General features: G+C 40.1%; 1 protein-coding gene across 5 annotated transcripts in view; it reads left to right on the top strand.

Annotated features, from left to right (window-relative positions):
- Window positions 1–23,069, top strand: part of Mob2 (MOB kinase activator 2) — a 41,978-nt gene that overhangs the window by 15,709 nt on the left and 3,200 nt on the right. Inside the window, exons 1-2 of one of the 5 annotated variants that reach the window (XM_076375808.1) lie at window positions 6,108–6,211; window positions 6,378–6,460. The exons of 1 other annotated variant lie outside the window; for it this stretch is intronic. In XM_076375808.1, the coding sequence (XP_076231923.1) occupies window positions 6,423–6,460 (38 nt within the window). In that variant the 5' untranslated portion in view covers window positions 6,108–6,211; window positions 6,378–6,422. Of the gene's footprint in view, window positions 1–6,107; window positions 6,212–6,377; window positions 6,461–12,594; window positions 13,273–23,069 lie in introns of those variants that run through there. 3 more of the 5 variants (XM_076375806.1, XM_076375805.1, XM_076375809.1) reach the window with 3 other exon arrangements.

Here is a 23,069-nt window from a genome sequence, read left to right as displayed (position 1 = left end):
GAGAGAAAGATCCCTCGTGAACTGTCTTGCAGCTCTCCATTTCCCAAAGGACGTTACGTCATTTTCAGGAAGCGTGTGTGCTAGGCAGAGGGTAAACACAGAATGGTAATAAAAATTGTTGGAAGTTAGAGTGGATTCAGGCACCGTTCGTCTCCATCTCCGATGTTTAATTTAACTCGGCGGTAGTATCAATATTTGAAATGCATCGCTCCCCTTTTTCACATCTTGCGTATGTGTTCTGTTCTAATAAAAACCAGGGAATAAACAGAGTAATGAAGCTAGTGATTGAAGTGTGCGATATCTAGATTTATGTGTTTCCGCGAAAAACAAAGGGGATGAGACAACAAATCGAGTTTTGATGTTATTTGTAGTTTTGTATGTCATATGATCAGAAATTACTGAGATCCAGAAAGTGAACACTCAGAAGTCGAAATTACAGAACAAAATTTTAGGGTGGGGGGCAAGGTACTAGTTGCGAATATAATTTGTACAGAAAGGTGCAATTACAAGTTTACAACTTGATTCTAGTTTAGAATTTCTAATAAATCCATATTATTATAATTGCAATAAAAAGAATTGGAGTTACGGTAATTACACCCTATTTTATAATCAGAGCACTAAATTGATAGCTAGAGACCCTTAATTTGGTCCAACCCCATTAGTTTATAGTATGATATGATTCACTCCAATGACTCTTGAAACATATAACGTTTATTTTCCAAAAACATATAATCAAGTCGCACCTGCAGAAAATAAAACCGCAGTAAAGTTTTGTCAGCTTATCAGAATCGTGTAATATTGCAAGTTGGAGAATGGGGTTTAACAGCTTTATGAGAAAACTGTTCGTTCGCGACATATGGTGCTAAACTTTTTATTTCTCTCCAAATAGAATTTATAACAATAAAGAGGAAAGTACGACCTTATATTCGAAGACATAGATTCGTCTATGAAAACAGTCGCCACGCGTTTTCCACTCGTTTCACGATTGAAATCGCTCTCATTTGAATTCCTGCGATGAATAGCGCTCGCAGTCAGCTGGGCGGGAAATCTCGGTCGACGGCCCTTTTCGATCGCTCGAACGAAGAAATCGAAGGTTCTTCGACGTTGTTTGTTCACCTCATTCGATCGTTAACGAGTCTACTCGCCTCATAGAGACTTTCCACGTTTACTTGGCTCCTCGTGCTTGTCCTCTTCTTCGCCTTCTGCTAAATGCATCATTATCGCGTCTCCTCGCCCTGGGCTCGAGTTTCGAGGGGTTTCGGTAGAAGTCGCTCACGAGTCAAGGTCATGGTCTACTTTTCGCCCTCGCACGCGCTTAGAGTCGCGTGCTCGCTACCTATAGATTCTACATCTACGTTTCCAAAGAGCTACAAACTTTCTGTGGTTAAATTGGAGAAGACACGAATTGTGTAATCTTAATTTCTTTCTTTAATTTTTTAAGTCTCTTAGGAATTCTAGTCTGCTGAGCTTGCTCCCTAAGACACTCTATACTTCACTATCCAAGCTAGAAATTGCGCTAGTGGGTGAGAATACTTAAAAAGTAGAGTGCTTTCTCTTAATCACTTGGTTAGTACTGGACCCATCACTTCTGTTTCTCAATTGAGCACGTAGCATACTCCGCAAAACATGTGTGTGGCGGTACCTATGAAAATGGTCTAAGTAAAAAAATCTAAAAAGTTGAATTTACCACTTATTCGACGTTGCATCCAGTTACATAAAAAAGTAAGTAACAAATTGCACTTTTGTACATTTTTGACTTAGACCACTTTCATAATGAGTGGGACATGCATCCCTCGTTAGATACTCCTAAAAAATGTCTCTGCAATTCGATAGAATGCTGTGAGCAAACAAGGTCAAATTACTCTTCATTTAAAAAGAAATAATCAGGATCCAGTAGCCAGCACCCCATCAGCCAGAATCCACCCTTCGAGATCTCAACACATAAAAAAGAAATAGCAACCACTCGACTCGAAAGCGTGCTGTATCATTCGCAATATGCCCGTACACATTACCAAAGACGCCGAAAGACGATACACTTGCCATCGAAGATCGCTTATCTCGGCTGATAGAAATAGAGTCGACACAGTGCATGACCTTTCGGCTCCACGAGCGACCCAAAGAACACGTGTCGCTTCTCGGTCAGCGAGGAACAGCTCGCGCAGTGGTTCGCGAGGGCCATTAGGGGAAGGTCCGCAGAGGAGGAAAAATTGGGAAAGTCTGGGTTATGGGAGTGCGGAGGACGTTCCGCGCGAAGGGCACCGGGTTCCTCGCGCCGAGAGGGGCAGCTAAGGCGCGAGAGGAGAGGGAGGGCAGCAATGCGACGGTAGTTGCGCCGCGACGCGCTACGCTGTGTGTCGGGATCAGCTGTGAGCTGGCAACTCGAGTCAGCTGACTGGCCGGCCCCTCTGCTGCCACTCCAACTCTGCGACAATCAATATTCCGCTCTGCCCCCGCGAATCCGCCAGTCCGTCTAGCTGCCCTCCCTCCTTTCGGGACGCCACGCACACGCATCGTCTCGCCTTTACGCTTCTTTCCCTTCGCGCCTCTTCCGAATCCGATTTATCAGCGCCCACGGGCCGCTGGATCACGCGTGCATCGGGGAAACTTGAACCTTTCTGGGGAAAAGCCTGAGCGCTGGCTCGTTAAGCCGTGCTCACGAGCGATCTGCGCGCCTGGGGCTATTTACGCGCAAATACCTTGGGGGATGGGATTAACATTCTTTCATCAAATTGAGAGGGTATGATTTTTCTGCTTTTTCTTTAATACTTCTGCGGGGTGTTTTATTGTTAGTTGTATAGAATGTATAGTGTTAGCAGATATTACTTTGAAGTAATCAGTGATATATGAATGTAGCAGTTCTTCTTGGATGATGACTTATTATCCATGGAACATAAGAAGACATTGTTATAATTATTCCTAATAAATGAAAGACCCTCTGTAATCAGTAAATATTTTTTCGCATGTCTCATTGTCGTCTGTCTACATTGTAATAGTATGCACGCACGGTCGTGCTAATAAATTACTTTTAATTCTATCCGTCTGTCGCATTGTGACAGAGCATGTTTCGAAGCGCACTTATCTCAAGCTAGATACCTGCTCGTCGGTTTTATTACGTGATTTCATTAATATAGTTTTTGTGTCAACGTAATTTTCCATGAAAGTCAATTCGCTTATTAAACTGTGTTACAGTTATTTCGATATGATTAAGTAGAAACCTTTATCGTTAATTACTCATACTTCTTATTATTAATTGGACAGAGATATATTTTTATTCCGCAGTGACAGGTAATTGAATAGGATACTTTTGTAAATCTAGAGTTCTTGTTTATAGACTGAAGATAAGAACTTTGCATTCGCTCTGATTTAATTGCCTTCGTATTGTTTCCTTTTTTGTTATGGAAGTTATTCATTGCGATATTGAAGACGCTCAAGTAGGGACTACATGCAAATTCGCGGAAGAGAAATATAAATTATCAAGAGTAGCTATACGAAGGGGTACAGTCAGTCACGAAAATCTAAATTACAATCTTTGAAAAAGTTAATTTCACTGAGTGTATGTCAGCCTTTACGACTGACTGCATCTATTTTGAATGGAATAAATTACTTAACCTTATCATGACAGAATGAATTTTTTGAGCATCTGTTACTTTTTTGTTAATTAAGCTCAATATCATTCTAGGTACGATACCAGAAAAAAATAAGTAGGACGAATACATCCTACTAGTCACGAAAAGGTTAATATTCCTCCAAAAAAGCCGTCTGAAGATGAGAAAAAAAACGCGATGAACCCCCTGAGAAGGAGTGCCGCGGTGACACAGAAAAATTGGAAAATTTGAAGAAGCTCGACGAGAGTGGCACAAACAGCTGTAGGAGCTACACGCGGAGTGATTACTCGAACGGTGACAGGAAAAAAGGAAAATTGCGAGGATTATCAGGAGCGCGCAGATTCGCGGGAGGGTTTCAATCAGTTCCATTTGCCGCGTCGACGCTCCGGATCTTTTGTCCTATCTGTCGTTTCCTATCTACATATTTGCCCATCGTGCTTGGCCGCTTCAACAGACGCCACCGGCTGATCCTGTTTGCCGCTGCAATAACGCATTCTACGTAGCTTTGTTGCGCGCGCTGCTAGGTATTTGTTCGTCATTCCCGGTTCGCCTGAACGCTTTGCCGTTCTTCCATCCCTCCAATCTCTGTATGCCCGCCGCGACACGCCACGCCGCGACACAAAGAGGGTGCACGCTCTGCGCGATGAGCAGTAATTCCGTGGCCTAGAATGGGACGATAACAGTGTCGTAATTTCATTCGAATGATACCTTTATCCATATGTAATTAGACTAAATGCAATGTATCTGGATATATGATGGCCCCAAGGATGGAGAAATGGAGGAAGTTGAAAATCATTTTATATTACAAAATTTTCCATTTTTTACATTTTTAGATATTCAATGTTACAAATATCCAAATTTTGTAGTCTCGCAAACTTTCCACGTGTTTCTTTTTTCATTTTTAAACTGCTATTTCTGGAATATATATCCCATCATTCTTCTCCGACACGTTTACGTTGATCTGGCGGTATCGTTTTGTCGTTTTCATGCCCTTTATTCCCACCTGATAGAGATTAATCCTTACATAACCGACGGCTAAGCTGTTATCTTGGGGCTCGCATCCATGCTAACCCAGATCCTAACCCAGACCTCGTTTTATAACTTGATCCAAACGTGACCCAGATTTTGTTTAGATTCAATCCTGACCTAATCCATTGGTTTTATCTTATCTTTCAAGTTCACGCCCACTGGTACATTTAGACGAGCCTTCTATATCTAAGCCCAGCTTTTCCACCACGCCCAGCACCAATTTCGTCTCGGCTTTTTATTCGTCGGCTTGTGCAATGTAGATATGAACTTTGTTGACGATAATTGAGGCTATTAAAACATGACTTGTGGGAAACGCAATTTCAGATGTTAGTCAGTGCCTGAAGTAATTTTAATAATGACACAAAAATTGAAAAATAAAAGTAGTATTTCTCTCTTACGTCCTATATTGTTCTTCAAGTTTAATGGGATTTGAGTTTAATTCAACGTAAACACTTTCTGTACAGAGCCGTGACCCATTTTATATTCTGGATCCAGTTCCAAGTTTGATATAAGGGGTTTTCTCGGGTTATCTCGGTTTATCTTGCTTTATCTTCATTTACCCTAAATACATTTTATTAGCCACTTCAAGCGCCAATTTGTAATTCATATAAAGTATTTTATACTGAGATAAAATTCTTTTTTATTTTCAGAGCTATAGCATCTTTTATGTAACATGTTTAAAATATATTGAACAGCCCTTAGAAATCAATATTGTTCATTAAAAATGATCTTGAAAGGGAACTAAGGTAATGTGCACATTTAGGGTATAAAAATAACTACCTTCGGTTCTACTCCCAAGCCCTTCTATAAACTGGATGCTTCTTCATCCTTTTAAATATAAATGTTGATCCAATTTTTCTAATATCAGTATGAAAGCTTCGATCAATCTCCGTCACAAATTTCCTCTAGAAAAATTCGCTGACTGATTGAGAAAGAATTGCAATTATTTGAAAGTTTCCAAAAGAATGAAAACTCGTGAGGTAGATATTAGATATTCCCTGGAGTATCTACCTTCTTTACAATTCATTTAGAAAATAAAACACAATTAGTCTATTCGGCCTGACAAAGATTCCTCCCTCAAGAGGGTAAAACTAACCTGCTTTTGCCTCATCAAAATCCAAAGATCACAATTCCAACCCAAGTGCCTCCAGCACCGTCATTGCTAGGCAACTAGCAATAGGCAGGTCAATTAACAGCTCTCCATTGTCACGCCCCATCGACCACGGTCCTTCCAAGAAAGAACCGAACTACCCGTTAATTGTTTAAACAAAGCCCCCGCGGGGCGAGACGCCGAGGCATTATTCCGTCGATCCTCCGCACCCCTTTGTGTCTGCCATTTCCGGGTGATGGGCTTGCACGGCTGGACGCTCGTCGTGTCCTCCCCACCCGACACCCCGGCGCCTGGCGTCGTCGTCGCGGAAGGGGGCATGCAAGGACTTCTGTATCAGTCGCGTTCGAGCACCCGACGGAGCCGCGTCGAGACGATCGCCGTCAACCGGTGAACGAATACGAGACGTCTTGCGGCTGCAGCGGGCTGCACAGTGCCGTCGTCAAAGAACTCTTCCGCCGACCACGTGGTTAGAGGACCATTATCACGCCCCATTCCTGCTCGACGCCAGTTTTCTGTCTCTGCCTACTCCATTCTCGCTGTTCCTCCTCTCATTCACTTGGCCGGTCAATCACTAGAACTCCTTTCTAATTGAACCGAGTCCAAATGTACTTACTCGGGTCCTTGTGTTCTAGACACTGAATGACCGACACAGGGGTGACTCGGATGCTTCCTTCCCGATGTGTCATGGAAGTTTGTGTGGGGAAGCTTTAGAGAGGTACGATGGATTTTCTTCTTCATGGTAGTCCTTGTTATAGGGTGTGAAGACTGGGTGGGTTGAAAGGCAAGCAAGTTGAAACACGTACTAGGGAAATGTTTGATATTGTATTATAAATCTGTGGTCAGATGACCAAACTTGATACATCATGATTTTCTAATTTTTCCTGACGGCAATTTTCAAGTTACGTAAGCCCATATTTCAGGAATTGCCATCTTACTTTTATCTTAATCTACGTGATATCTGAGAGATTTCATCTCTCTCGGTATATATCTGGATTTTGAAAGAAAAGTGATATATCAGGTTTTGCCATCTGGCTACAGATATTTGAAGAAGCTTTGCAAATGTTTGGAGTACATTGATACGTGGAATTTCTTATTAAAGGATCTTGAAGCTCGAGTTTCTTGATTTCGATTTTATCGCCATGTGTATTGGGCAAACTCCTTATTTGAAGTTTAGGAATCTCAAACGATGAGTGTTCTCAGTTAGTATTCCCAGCTAACTGAAACTGCAAACAGGAGATGCTTTCGAAGTCCTTCAGTCACCTTCTCCTTTCTGCTAAACTAATATTTTGTTTAAACTCTCCTGAAATCTAGTTAAAGTTTTCCATTTCGTTTATCCTTCATTCAAATTGACTTAGCAAACTAAAGCGATCACGGCAATCGCGTGCGAATCTATTTTTCAGTACACTTAATGTCACTGTAGTTATTCCAGTCGGAGAGGTGCGCGTTATTTCTGTAATATCAATGAAAAGTGAACGAGGAGGAATGTATCAAGCGCGAAAGTTGCAGCAGTCATCGGGTTCTCCGACAAGCAATTTCCACCGTGATTTCATGGTAAAGCGATGCAATAGTGAAGTTCGCCTTGCTGCCTAAATTGTGTATTCTTCACTTGGAATCGAATTTCTTCCAGACTTTAATCTCTTCCGCGTTGCTATCTTGAAGGCAGTTAAACATTCTGAGAATCAAATAGTAGCTGATGAATTCTTGGTAACGATCTAGCTGTTCCGAAACCATAATCCTAGATGAAACATATGGTAGACTTTATATAGCTATTTATTGATTCTGAAAGGAACAGGATAGTAATTCTGGGACTAAGAAAATTTACGTGTTCCGTGCCATTATATGAATATTTGAAAATTTGAATATTGGAATATTTGAATATTTAAAAATTTGAATATTTAAAAATTTGAAAATTTGAATATTTAAAAATTTGAAAATTTGAATATTTGAAAATTTGAATATTTGAAAATTTGAATATTTGAATATTTGAAAATTTGAATATTTGAAAATTTGAATATTTGAAAATTTGAATATTTGAAAATTTGAATATTTGAAAATTTGAATATTTGAATATTTGAAAATTTGAATATTTGAATATTTGAAAATTTGAATATTTGAAAATTTGAATATTTGAATATTTGAATATTTGAATATTTGAAAATTTCATTAGACTTTTAGAAGTCTTTAGAAATTTTGAAAATTAAATATTTTTTTGATGGCTTTCTTCATTTCTTTATCTCTAGTTTTCTGTTTAAAATCTAAAGGCCAACAAGTAGTTTAGGTATGAAATTTGAGTAGACTGTTAAAGCTTAGCGATCCAAAATTTTACAAGATGTTGGGTCTTACGTCTCGTCTCCGTTACATCTGACGCGCTTTATCAAGAGGCAGTAAAACTTGGATTCGAACTTGAAGAGGGCCGGAAAACGCCTTGGAGTCGGGAAAGAAGGGACAAACAGAGGTTCCTCGATCGTCTCCTGCAACATTCGACTCGACTCTTTGCGACTTACGGTTATGTACAGTTCAGAGAAAGTTTCACGCTCTCTACTGACGAGATTATCGTTGCTTTTACCGGAGACACGAATAGGACGTAATATTAGCTTTGTGAATAAATAATTTATCGATCTACTTGCCGACGTCTCTGTTTGTCAGTTTCGATCAATTATCTGATGCAACTGACGTTATCCGAGCGATATGTCGGCGCCTTTTGATGACAATAGACGCGAAATCCAGTGAATTATTTGGTAGTCCTTTCTTTATGTAACACAGCTTGCATTAGGAGTCTTTATCAAATAGATTGTGTACAATAATATTATTTAATAAATTTAATTCTATTGAAACATAGTGTTTGACATCTTGTGTTACCATTTCATGTCAAGACAAGTTTGATTGGCAGTGTTTGTGTCAACACCTGATATTTCTGTGCGATCAGCTGTCTTACTTCTGACGTTAAGCTAGGCTATCGTGCTTACTGTGTTTGGTGTATATAATGATAATTTTTTTACTGACAGTCAGCACGTGATAACGGTTTAGTTCAGATATTGCCACTTGGGGAATTCGATAATATAATAATTAAGTGTTATATTCACTGTTATACTTATTAAAGTTTCTTTTTTTAGATATACTTCAAAATTATGAATCAGTTTTAGTATGAATGTGAGTAAAATCGATAACTCCATTCACACTTTAGTATATAATATTCAGTTTAATATTTATTTTAAGCGAGAAAAAGATTGAAACGAAATGAGTAAGATGAAATCCACTTAGCCACGTCGCTCCAATAATTAAAGAATAGTCTAATTCACTTTCTGTGAAGCTTGCTCGTGCTAAGTCTAATTAGAATCGACTAGCCGCATTGTCGTCGTTGGTGGCTCATTGGTCAATCATCACGTGTCCTTGATTAGGCGTGGAAAATGAATATCAATGATGTAAATTCGCTAGCGTAGACACGCGCGTAGAGATTCAACGCTGTCGATTTAGTAATTAGCAAAACTTCCGTCGATCACGTCTATTTCTGTTAACTTCGGTAATCCTTGAAGTCTACGCAAAATATCCTGAAACTACCTTCAACTATACAGCACAAAATTGATGGCATATTAAATTAATAGATTCGTAAATGGGGCCCATTAATTTAGAAAATAATTTTGAAAGTTCATTACGTATGTTCGATATTGCCATGATTTGCTATTGACTAGACCTACTGTATCACCGTTATTGATTATCACTCTTAATTGATTTATGGGCACAACCCCAATTTGTAATAGTCAGAACAGAAGAAATTGACTGTTCAAGGGTACTGGACCACCATTCCCAATTACGCCATTAGTTATCCCCATCACGTCTTCAGTTTCCACTACTGTTAATTGTTACATTTCTAGGTTCCCTCAGCTTCCTATCTCTCGCTTAGCTATGCAAGGCTGCAATCAAGATCTCGCTATCTCTTAATCCATCAACTGTGTTGTTTCTCTATTAGAAATCCAATTGGAACTTGATATTCCTACCATTGCAGCGTTCCAAAGATAACAGGACCATCAGAAAGCAGGTTATCTCGATTTTATCTTCGTCTTCTTTATCTGACGTTACACTTTATAATCTTTTATAGAAATATTGAAAAGTGCAGTCTATGAGCTCTTAAAATCATTTTCATAGCAAACTTTACTGTGTCACGAAAAATGCACATTTGGGTCTATTTTCTACGACTTTATTCCATGATTATTTGAATTCAAGTTTCGCTCCAACGATGAATCATCTTTTCTGATATCTTCTTGGGTATTTTGGACAACCTGTACGTTGAACTCACCCACCCCTCCCAAAGCAAAGAGGAAGCGAGACAGGTTGTTGTTGCGCCAATCACGTACGTTCTATCATCCGTCTCCGTGACTTAATGACGTCACGTTAATGAGGCGCTCGGTCGAGCATAAATTTCGATCGTCGATGTGCGATTGATCGCGACCGAAGGCTTGGCTCCGTTGTCGTCGGCGTCGCGGAAATTTTGCAGCAACCACGCCGCTAACTGACGTAAGCGGCCCAATGATTTAATTTATACGGCGCTGGAAAAACCTTGTTTGCCGCGAGCTGCATGTTACATCCATAATACTTTCATCCTATTACTATATCGAGGCGCGACTTATCGTCCCCCTCCCCCTCCCCTAGGGTTATGTAAATTGTTGATGTCTCTATTAGTATCGACCTTTCCGTCAGCGCCGAAAGATCTATTATGTGGCATTATTTTTCGAGCAGAGGATACCGAAGATGTGTAACTTCTCTTCCAGCTTCTAGGTCTTCTTGTGTAAAGAAGATTTGTATCTTGATCACTTTTATTCTGTTAGTGAACCCTGTCGTGACGGAATGATAGTGTTATATATTTTGAAGTATGAATGCTAGGAGATTTTGTTAAATTTTGTGTGGCAAATGTTGAGGTAAGGTTGAGATAATTCAGTTAGAAGTATCTATTTGTTTTATCGGTGAAAGGAGAAAAGTGTGTTTCCTCGAACGTCGCAATTTCTTAAAGGAAATATTTATTCCGAAGTACTTTGTATTCCTCTCACTTATTGTCTCGTTATCAGTCTGCCACTGCCTGTTTTACAATTCAATACAGGCATTTATCGTTGCTGTGTCATTTTCAAACATCATAACAGACAACGATATATGCCAGCCATGTTCTAGTCGCAGTAGCCAATTATACTTTCTGCGAGTAGATTTAGACGTTGATCTGACTTTGAAATTCAATTTAACTGGTCGTTGCTAGAAATAGTTTAGAGAAAATTTAGCGAATACAAGCTTTCGGAAATAGTCGTGACACTCTGGCGTGTATGTTTTAAATTTAACAGGAAATAGAAAAAAAACACGTGTAAAGGAATATTTTGTGTCAAGTACTTCAACAAAACTTTTGTTTCGCGAGAAAAAGTACTTTCAATCTATCGTTTAGTTACTCGAAGCAAGTAATTAAGTTTTTCCTATATATATATATAAAAATTATACGGCATTTTGCCAGCACAAAAATTTTGTGAAGCAAGTAGGGTTCACGTTATAAGGGGACAGGTGATAAATATCGAGGAACCGGAGCGAACTTTGTGAAGAATGTAGTTCCTGCAGGCGGACATTTCTTTAATCGCGCTTGAGGGGTCAATAAATTGAGCCGAATTTACGATCCTGCTTACATTCGATGCACGCTCGTTATTTCCGTCTGAGCAGGCGTCTTGGAAGCCACTGGATTATGAATCGTGCAATGATGAACATAACTTCGTCTCGCCAAAAAGCAAACAATTCTCGCAATGGTACGAAATGAAATTCCGAATACAGTCTCGATATAAGCTTGTCTAAGACACCCATGTTTCTTCTAAACCATTATTTCGCTTTATCTGGACTTCGCCTGTGAGAAGGTAACTTGAAGTTGCTATTGTAAATATAGTGCTGGAACTGAGCTTCCTACGTTCCATTAACTCTTGCCTGATTTTAAGTCGCGAGCTTATATCGTGACAACACTATAGTATGGCTCATAATTGAGTGAAGGTTCTTCAAAGTCTTCCAGTGTTGTAGTTATAATCTAATCATAATCTCGAGACAGAAAATTAATTAATAAAGTTTGTATTATGCGTTCAATAAGCTTCATGAACTCAGGAGAGGCGATAGGTCGATATTTATGTAGGCAGTTCCATGCTCTATAAACGAACATGCTCGTCGCATTTCGATCCTCCGAAGATGCCGAAACAACCACTGACAAAGTCACGCGGCCACGTCCAAGTCTTTGGCGCTGGTCCAGCAGGGTATATTCGAAAAATTCTTTTGCACTCCAACCCTCTCGAGAAACGGGAAACAAGGAAGTGAAACAACCGAGGAGACGTAATCGCGATCGTGATACGTTCTGGTTTCTAGATCCCTCGAGCTGACGAGAAACACGCGGCTTGCTATTCCATTCTTTGTTTTCGGAGAGATTCGTTGTTGGAATATTGTACTATCCAGGTGAATATTGGGTCATTTGGCTAGCCACGTTCCATTATGGAGAGTATTAAAGGTGAAATGGTCAGGGATTTCAAGAAAGTATTGCAATATTTTTTATGAGAAGATAATTTGTTTTACGGTCTATCTTGGTTATGAGGTTCCTCGGATCCTACTTGGAATAAACATTACTTTTTAAAGAACTTTTAAAGTCCTATCCTAAACAGTTTCATTATCAGAGTAGCGAACATCAAAGAGAACGGCATTCCGAGATCCTCACTTAACCTAGAAATCTTCACTTAGTCTCTAAATTTGATATAGCGGCTAATCAGAACCCAGAATACTGGGAATACCCAAGAACGAGTAGGTGGAGGAAGCTAAGTTGAACAGTAATCGAGCCTTGTCGCGCGTACACAGATTCTCGGTTCATCGAGGCGCGATCTTGGTCGAGCCCGCGGTTCACCAGTAAGTGGATCGATAACTATTGGACCCGCAGCGAGGAACATGGCCTCGACGACGTTTTGCTATGACCCAGAAGAAGACTGCATCGACCTAACAGCTTTAAAGTCCAAGCAACTCGAGGCAAAGGAAGTTCGGCTAAAAGCGCCTTGAGAAAGTAACGGATGAACGAGGACTAACCCAAACGCTGAGAAAGAAGGTGGACAATTCGGGGGTCTAGACTTTCGAGAGAGTCGTGGAACAGTAGAGAGTTGAGGAGCTGAAGAGTTGAGGGGGACAGTTGAAATTGTCGTGCGGTAAGGCGAACACCAGGCGATTCGGTGTCGCGGCCGGTGTTCGATGAGAACCGAACAAGATTTGGTGCATACCCAGCGTACGTGAAAAGGTCCTCGGACACGAGGACGGGGCGCCGAAGAGATCGTCCTCGACGACGACGATCACCACGACGACGATGCTGCGCTCCCCGGCGCGCGTCGTTCTCCAGGATTCTTCCGCCTCGACGTCCTCGACCTTATCGGCCCCGCCGACGCCCGTCCACCATGGCGCCGGATCCGCCACCAGCTCCACCGTCTCCTCGCGTCTTTCCCTCCTCGACACCTGCCACAGGAAGATCAGGTTCTTCGGCGAGCTTGTCGCGTGAGTCCCTCCGTCTAGTTCCATCTCGTCTAGATCTCTCTCTCTTTCTATATTATATCTATGTATTGTATATGTACCGCGTACAGAGTGTCTTTGAATCAACGATCGCTAGAGTCGAGAGGGAAGACTGGCTGATCAAGGTCACTCAGTGGCTGCCCTTATTTTTCCTTTATTTCTCTTTTATTTCTCCTTTATTGTCCCTTTATTATCGGTTGGTACGATCATGACAGTGACAGACGCGTCTCATGGTGTACTATAAAGCTAGGTCTCCACTGAAGCAACAGTGAGTTCAACTTCTTCGTTGCTGCTCCGTGTATCTTGAGAAAGTCGCCACTTGTCATCTAATATTTCTCCAGGTTTTTTCGTACTTCTATTGTTAGCGGCAAATATTCCCTTGAAATCGAAACAAAAGGCAAATATTATTCGGATTATGTTGCTTCAGCGGGGATAAAATGTGTCTATAAGTTGGCGTTTGCTAGAAACATTATGGAAAATGTAGCAGAAAAAGGTGACGAGGTGTTCGATGTCATTGCTTCAGTGGAGACATAGCTTAAGTCACCCTGAACTGTAATGCCAATATCCCTTGTATCATTAGCCATGTCCTTACTGTCAGTCTCCTACTGTTTTATCGTTAGCCATGCTCCATTACACGCTACATGAGGGGAGAAAATCGAGGTGAGATGATTAAAGTGTGAAGTGGAAAAGATTCGTAATGATGGAGTGACCTTGATCAGCCAAACTGTTTTACTTCGACTGTACTTCGAGGACACGCTGTATATACAGGATGTGAAATGGATGTATAAGGGGTTGACTGAGAAAATTATGGTGGAAAATGTCGATATTCTCATTTTAACCCTTTTCACTCGATTGTCCCTTCTGAGTAGGTAAAATGTATGGAAAATTCACAAACTTCGAGTGCAAAGGGTTAATACTACGTATGTGAGAATCGATATGATGATTCTTTTGGCAGAATCAGCTCACAGTAAAGTAATTTTCCAAATAGAATTTTCTCAAGTGGAACACAGCTATTCAATTAAATTTCAACACTATTTGTTCTGAAAAATGAGGTTTCTAAACAACGAAAATTACTTTATCCTTCATACGTATGTCGAAAGGAAGAATCACTCTGCTCCTGCCTGCATCGCAGTTTCCGGTCAACCCTGTTACGTCTCTCTGTGTATGGCCGGCTGAAAGTCATTGATTATGTTTTTGCATGGCATATATATCTGATCACGCACCAACGAACGAGGTTTTTCATTGTTTAGCGCTTCCGCTGGTCGGTCTTTTAAGTACCTTTCTGTTTCCACTCGTGTTGAGTCATACGACCCAACGAGACAGTCTTGAAACTCAACGCAGAACTCGTTGCTCTTTTCGAGACTCGTTTCTCTCTTTTGTAGATGGGAATTGAGGAATCCTGGCGCAGAAATCGAGGAATGAAACGAACGTATGCATTGACAGAAAGAGCAGAAGCAATAAATGGTTTTGAAAAATTGCTGGCAAACGAATTGATAGAAAAAGTAATGTCGCGTATTCATTCGCGGAATTGGATATTGAGGTGTGGTTCAAATTGAAAAAGTCGGAAATATATCTTCCTGGTGGTCATACAGTACCGTCCACAAGTTAAGGATCGTCATGAAATGATTTATGCAAAGTTATTGGGACTGTTTGATAAACAGTCGACTTGTTATTACTAAAAGTTATTCATTGTTCATGGTGTTCTTGCATGTACATTGTTTATGTGTGTGGCAATTTATTTTATATTTCAACAATAAAAATAATATTGTTCGACTAAGAAAAAAGCAATTCATTCAAATTTTCAGACTTTCAAATTTTTTCGAATTTGACATGTTACAGAACTTATGTATTGCCATTGTATTATACACTTTGCTCAAGTAATTTTGATTCATTTCTTCCGAACACTCAAATCAAAATCATTTGAGCTCTTCGTACACTTGCTAAATCCATTTTTTAGAGTGATTTCAAAACGTATGGATAGTACTGTATATTATTAGCTATAAAAAAAACCTATAAAAACCGTAACGAGAGCAATTTGTTATCTTGGATAACCCAAAGATATCGCAACATAGATACGTGATTATACGTGCATGAATAAACATGGCTGAGCCATTAATTCGGTGAGACCTGAACAAGTTGAATGGTAAGATGCTCAGTTGATAGCCAATGTGATTAAGTTGATCGAACGCAAGAGACTGATATCCGTGGCGACGTTAAATACCCTCAGGACCGATGTGTATCGGGTTCTCAGAGCGATTACGGAAATAACGGCAACGTGATCGCGCTAGATCTCTCTTTTCCGTTATTCGATATGTCACGGATTATCAACAGTTCCTCTTCTTTCTTTTTTTCTCTTTCTTTTTCTTCTTTTAACGTCAATCAGGCGAACGATTAGAGTAGACCGATAGATAGGCAAGGATTTTATCGAAACGAGAACCGACACTAATTTTTTTTAAATTAGAAAGGAGTGGATTAGCGACTGTCAGAGGAATAGTCTCTAGAGGTGACTGGATGTATGTTTTGCAATTTAGTTGGCGGTCTATGGTTAAAACTGGCAAGGGAGAACGACTCGTCGGTGCCTTTGAAGTTATAGACGATTGGAAAGGCCGGAAGAACGAGTCGGGCCAGTTTTCTCCAAGCACAGCGCAGCTTCTTTCCAGTGGCATGAGCTTCATAGAGGAAAGAGAGTAGTCGTGGCTGAATTTTGTGGCTCCCGTTATATATTGCATGCGAATAGACCGTTTTACGACCAACAGGAATCTGAGTGTGCAGAGCTGCCACGTGTTAGTCGGAGATACTTGCGCAAGAGATACATAGAAATTTTAAGGATCCACTGATTAATTATACATTCTCAGTGACTGAATTCTGCGATATTCCTTGATTTCGATTTTATCATCTTTGATCTGTCAATGTTTGATAGTCAATGGAGAACAGTCTTTAGCGTATAGCGATAGTGAAATAGATTTAGTCACAATTATAGATCTGTATATTTATTAGATATTAGCTTTGCAAACTTATGAAGTGTCTCAAAGGTAAGAAGTCACGAAATTCTCAATGATAGTTAGATAAAATACTAGTATAGAAATTAGGAATTGTTAGAAACTTCTAGTTTACACTCATGCCATTTTTCTAATTTTTTTTACTCCATTTTGTTGAACCTTCAAATGGCAGTGTTCTTTCCCCACACAACAAAAGTTTCACTTTAAAAAGATACTGCTAGAGAACGTTTCATTTAACAATAGTACATATTGTTTAAAAAAAGAAGAGAAGTACTTGTCCTCAAGGTCACCGAGAGTCACTATCAAGCCCACATATTTTGAAGTACCCTGTATACTAAGAAAATTATCAAACATTTTGCAAGTTCGCAACGCGTCCTGTAACGATTATCAATGAGATCCTCAATTTTCGGAGAAATTTGTCTCCTGTCCTCGGCAACGAATGACGACCAATCGGTTAAGCGATGCGAATTTTATCGTTCCGTGAATGTATAAAAAAAAACGTAAAAAATGGATTCCATCGATCTTAGCAGAGAATTGCTCGAGGTATAACGGAGTAAAGGAACTTTAATCAATTAACTTTCCGGCCGGGAAGAGGCCTCATTTGTCGTTCAGAACACGAGCTGGAAAGGAGGAAGAGGGGAAATGTCCAACGAGGAGTTGGCGATAGATTAAAAGCGAATCGAAGGCGAGAAGCGTTCGGGAGCGTCTCGTTTTGCCCTGTGATGCCGATAATTCGTTAATCTAATCAGCGGACCTGGTGTCAGTCGATTAAAGACGAAATGTTCTGTATACGACGCGATTAGTATAGTTGGTGTTCCTCGAGGGCCCTCGGTATATCGTCGAGCGCTCGTGACAACGACGGATTCGTGAATTGCTAATTACGACCCTCGTTTCTGTCTTTGAAGGGAATGATTCTCGAACTACAGCACGCAGACTAATTTTGAGGCTGCATTAGTAGGTTGAAGATAGCATTTCTGGTGGCAGTTATAGGTGCGAGTGTATCCTTAAAATAGCAATTTTTATTCAATTTTAATTTCTATCAGGAGAAGAAGTTAACTAGTGGTGGTACTTTTTGATTTAAATTTCAGTGAAATGTGACGATATTTTTAGTATTAAATGGAATTCTTATTTAAAATTGATCACAAATTTAATTAAAAATCGAAACAGGTACCTTACAGTCATTATTCTTGTAACAAATGAGTAGCTTGAGTATTTTCTGGATCAATCCAACCGCTGCTAATTGCCAAGTTAACAGATACTTTTGATCAAAGAAATATGTGTTAAAAACTGTCTTATCTATCGAGCGAAGCTTTGGTCACCTTTCTGTATTTAATTGGACGTCATATTTGCAATCTCGGAGATGAAAAGTTCATTGCAACGCGACAAATTGCGAATTTTAATTAAAATGTACACCCTTTTCCAAAGCAGACGATGGTGACGTTAATAAATAAAACACATACCGCGCAATTAAAAATCTAGTATACACCCTTCAATCCTTTAGCAGAAACTCTCCCAGACTCGCGTCGGAAATTAGTGTCTTCCTCGAGTGTAACGAGAATTCGTTCCGTGAAAATTACATGAGCGAACATCTTCCTCTTTCTAATTTACTTCAAAGTCTTCTCGAAATAATCTCGTTGCAATATCCATCTGTCGTTATGCAAAGTACTCGAAAGACCACTGACAGTTGGTTTCCGGTTGAATCCAAGTTATAACGAAGCTTTCGTTTCGATTAAACATGGATCAAGTGGTTGTTGGATCGCAAATTGGGATGTCCCGTTTTAGGTATATTCGTTGCAAACCTTAAATAATTAGTTCGATTAAGTTATCTTTTAATTGAGGATATTTTACCACGGCTATATTATGCCTTTTCTATTACTTGCAAAATCATATCTAATTTTGATCATTTTAGCATGGACGATAAAATTACAGTAATAGTTTTACACAGGTATCCTGTACAATTAAAATTAATTCACGTCACCCTAGGTTCAATTAGGATTAATTGAAATTGCTCCACGAAGTGTAAACAATAAATTTGGTCAGAAGGTAAATTGTGAGATTATAAGACTTTCGCCACGAAAGGGTGAACCCCAACTAAGGGTTAAGTCCCCACATTGGTTAAACTTACGTTAACTACTAGATCGATCAGGTTTTCGTTAAATTAAGTTACACCGACTATATCCAAGTTCGATTAAGTAGACCAGAACAAGTTCGGTTCGTTTGCATTCGACGAGTCCACTCGAGTGGATATGTAATCAGTTTCGAGTTGGAGTTTCTGGTCGTTTCAATGGATTTTGGTTTAATCTGAATTAAGTTTGGGTGTAATTTCGCAGTTAAATTTGCTCTGTTCAGGTCAGGCGTTGTTCGTTTTTCGAACGCGATACAATTCGTGAGACACCGTAGCAATTTCGGAGGCTCCTGGATGGAAACTTGCTAATTACGAGACATCCGAGCGGACATGAGAAGAGGCTGACACAAGTGCATCGCCTCAAGTGCGCCGAAACATTTTGGAGCAAGCTTCGCTCTCCAACCTCGTGATTACCTGAAACCCCTACAAGTCCCTTCCTGCTCTCTAGTTGAGTCCACTTTGAAAGAACTTACCAATTTTTTAGCCCAACTTGTGTAATACATACGTACCCCTATTTCATGGAAACCGAGTAAAATGTAGAATTTCTGTTACGAGGACAAACTTCCTTTTTCAATTATTGTGCAATTATTATGTATTTCTTCACACCTCTTAAATTATTAGTCACAATATATTCTTCGAAAAAGGGTATTACATTATTCGGCTTCACAAATCCCAGAAACTGACGGAAGGTTCATTAAAAAGTGAACGTCATACTTGGGTGGCTCTCCACGACAGTAATACTGCCACGTAATAGTCTTCATACTAACTCGTCTTCATGAATACCAAAATTGCACAGTGCAGGTCACCTTCGAGTATATTTCCACCTGATCCTGAAACCGAGTACGGCTAATACCATTCTATCTCTCGGCGAGAACACTCCAAGGATGTAAATCGATAACAGTCTACTTGTATCTGTCTGTAAAGCCAAGCTTAACATTGTCCTTTAATTCCTGGTCGCCTTCGAGCGACAAATGAGGGAAGAATCGATAGAAATGCGGTAACATTCGTGGTACATATTGCCGATAGTATTAGCGATACGGGACTAATGAGCTTGAACATGTTCCAAAATTCGAGAGGGAAGGAAAATCGTGGTGCGGATCGGCCTCTAAAGTGCATTTAGGACAACGTAATATTGTCCTTGGTCCCGGAATGAAATTGCTTTTTCGAGTTACGTTCACGTAACCAGAAACACACGGACACGCTTACTACGATGGCCACTAATTCGTTTTCCATCGGTGCACCGTAGTATATTTCTGAGGAGACCGTTACCAACAGCTCATCAAATTATAACGTACAATTTAGGAAAGCACGTTCTTAACTCTATTTACTCGAATTTTTCGCTCAGTAACTTTCGTTCACCTCGTGGTACAGTTGATCACAGAAGTATCTGGCTACCCTAATACAGTAGTAGACTTTCATCTATTCGTTATTCATTCAAGTGAAAATGTATGTATATTTACAAATAATTTTTCATAGTATTATTGAAGTATTTATTAAAGATTTGTTAAAAATGCATTCTCAATTATCTTCCTCTTTATTGATTACAGGGTGGTACACTTAAATTAGGTCACCTAAATGTCTCTTTCAATTCTCTTATTTAAATGGACCACCCTGTATAATTTTATACAACACTTACTAAACAATTAATGTGGCCATACATTTTTGTACCCACCTGTATATCGCGTACGGCAAATGGCAAAGATATGGAACGAGTCCGTGGATATTTGCGTTCATTTGAACTACTGTGATTCCAAAGTCGGGTCACGAAGAAACGCGTGGAAATAAAAGCGCATTAGATTATGAGAAACGTAGAATTCCAAGCGTGACGGCGATAGTTCAGTCAGAATCGAGGTTATAGAAATCAAAGGAAACCGCCGAGAGCCGCGAATCTCTTTGGACAGAACTTCCGTTCGCTTTTCTTGGGGACACAATGAACGCTCGAAATATAATTACGCTTTCATGCCACGCGGTAATGAAAATCTATTCTCCTTTTAAAACGCGCGGCCGTTGTCCAGAGAATCGCCATTCAGTTTCGAGCAGCGTCACACAAGGAAACGAGAGTTCTTTTGTTTTATTTATTTATTTATTTATTTACTTATTCATCGTTTATAATGCTGGCGTTGGCTACTTCGCTGTCTACATACGCGTGGTCTCCGATAACCGTATCAACGAATCGCTGAATATGATCATCAATGAATAACGTCGAGGGTCTCGTCGATAATTAGCCGTCGGTTATACCCAAATCAATGGAATGTAATTTCAGACGAATCACATATCACGCTCTGGCTATAATCAAAGATCTAACGCGCGAAGAGTAATGCCGCGTGTGTCGCGAATGACGAGGCTATTGATACTGGCTGTATAATTGATGGTTTCCGGAGCGACACGAACAGTAAACTGAAGCTTCGTTTCAATTTTGCACACGATACTGTTTCAATTTACGATAAGAAGCTTATAGGACGCGATGCTTCATATTTTTTCGACGCTTGCGAAAATTGAAAATAATTTTCATTGGTTATTGACAATGATTGATAATTCGGGATAATAAGAAGAGCAGCATTACGTCAATCTGTGGAAAATATACTGCTATGTCTAGGGTGGAAAATGTGTTACTGAGTTTGTGTTGGGAAACGTATTACTAGGTTCACTACATATGAAAAAATGTCCAGGGTGTCTGGTAAATCAGCGGCGACTTTCAAATGTAGTTGGTGATGCCTATGTTGAATTATACGGGGAATAAGTTGCAATGGTAAGACATGTTTTAAAGTTCCTATGTGCAAATAGATGTTAAACTTAGGATGTATGCCAACTCAGGACATATTTCAAAATAGATATTCACTTACCAAACACTCTATACTATACTGAGCTAACAATGAGCTTATAGCACGGAGGCATTTCTGAAGTCAACTGTCCGCTGAAAGCTCATTTTCGTCTGAGGTATAAGCTGGATGACAATTCGTCGAAGCAAAGCCATTTACTCCAAACGATTCCTCAGTACAGTGACTACGATAACAAGTCCATTACAAGAAAATACTGCAGCACATTTCCATTAGAAACGTCCCACCACATCATCTTATGAAACTAAATACGTCCCATTGTTTTCAAGAGTTACCTTTCCACGTACACGTAGCGCTACGTCAGCAACACCCACGTCCAATCAAGAGAAATCTATATCACGTCACGCGTATCGGGACACTGTTAAGCTGGAAAGAACAATAACGATCGGACCGTATTTGTACAAACGGAGAGTTAGTCCTCCTCAAAGGAACTGCCCTAAGGCCAGTCGTCTTTGAACGAAGCCCTGGAATCAGTGCATTGGTTCAAGAAGTCCTCTTCTTTCATTGATTTCACCGGATACCAACTCCAAAGTTCGTCTGAACTTTGTCTCCCTCGTTAATTAACCGAATACGTGACCAGCCGGATCAATCAAGAAGTTTCGCGCGCTCCCCGATCGCGACTCGACAAATATAAATAAAACGTGACATTTGAGGCAATGGGAATCCTCCGAGGCTCCATTCCATTTCCGTTTATTGAGGCAGGCCAGGTTCTCTTAGAGATATTTATGCATTAAGACTTGCGGTGGGCTGCAATCGGACCACGATACCTTTCGCGAGCTCTGGCATAGGAAGACAGCTAATATTTCATGCAAGCACTACATTTACTTATGTTGATGTAACTTCTACCAACCTCGAAAGTGCCCACCACGCGATTTGCCCGTGCTGGGGGGCTGAACATATTAATGCGAAGTGGTGTGTTATCAACCCTCGTCAAGGAAACCATCCGAGTAGCCGTTTCAGTATTTCGGCCTGACGAATCTGACCACTTACCAGGCTGGCTGAAGCAATAATCCATTCTTTTGAAGGCACGTACTCCGTGTTACAGTTAATCTTAACCCTAGAAATAGCGAGCCTTAACTTAAAAAGAATTGTTTTAGTATTTGTACATATCAGGGTTAATGTGTACGGCAAAAAGATTTTTTTTAGAAAATTTTTCACCGAAAGGAAGTATCTCAAATTGAACATTTTTCGAGATGTAGGCCCGAAAAAGTCGTCTTTTTCGGTATTTCTAGGGTTGAAATAGTGATCCGTTCTTTCGAGGGCACTGTACTGTAGTTATGGTTAAAGTTAACAATGTTCCCGCTTATGAGAGGAAGTTGCACTAGACGTGTCGTTCCCAGTCGGGGGAAACGTCGTCCCTGTCATTTATAACTTTGCTACCTTGCATTTGCGGTAACTGCTGTATAGTTTAAAATTCTAGGCAAAATTAGCTGTATCCACGAGTAAAGTTTGCCATTTCACTTATAGAATTTTCGGCAGAATTTGTCCCCTGTCATACTGGTCGCCAGCGAAGTTAGTATGAATTTCGGTCGTATCGTATTCTGTCACAGGTTGAGTTCCAACCCTTCGTGGGTATACGTGTACTAGCAGCACTCGCGCTTAAAATCTTCACTGTCCACAGTCACGCCATACGCATTGCTAATGACATTAGCACGTCATTTTGCGAGTGGGTATATTAATTGTACGTTCATTGGTAGTGCCGTTTTTACCGGGAGATGAGTTAAGTGGTAGCTTCGAAACAATAGCTTGCCGAGACTCGCACTTTGTACCCGTATTAATCACTTATTGTAACGGTGTTTCTGCGCCTCGATATTTAGGCTC

This window comes from Calliopsis andreniformis, chromosome 3 (genome assembly GCF_051401765.1).
Source record: "Calliopsis andreniformis isolate RMS-2024a chromosome 3, iyCalAndr_principal, whole genome shotgun sequence".
NCBI lineage: Eukaryota > Metazoa > Arthropoda > Insecta > Hymenoptera > Andrenidae > Calliopsis > Calliopsis andreniformis.
Note: the sequence above shows the minus strand (reverse complement) of the source record. Positions and strands in the feature narration are given on the sequence as shown.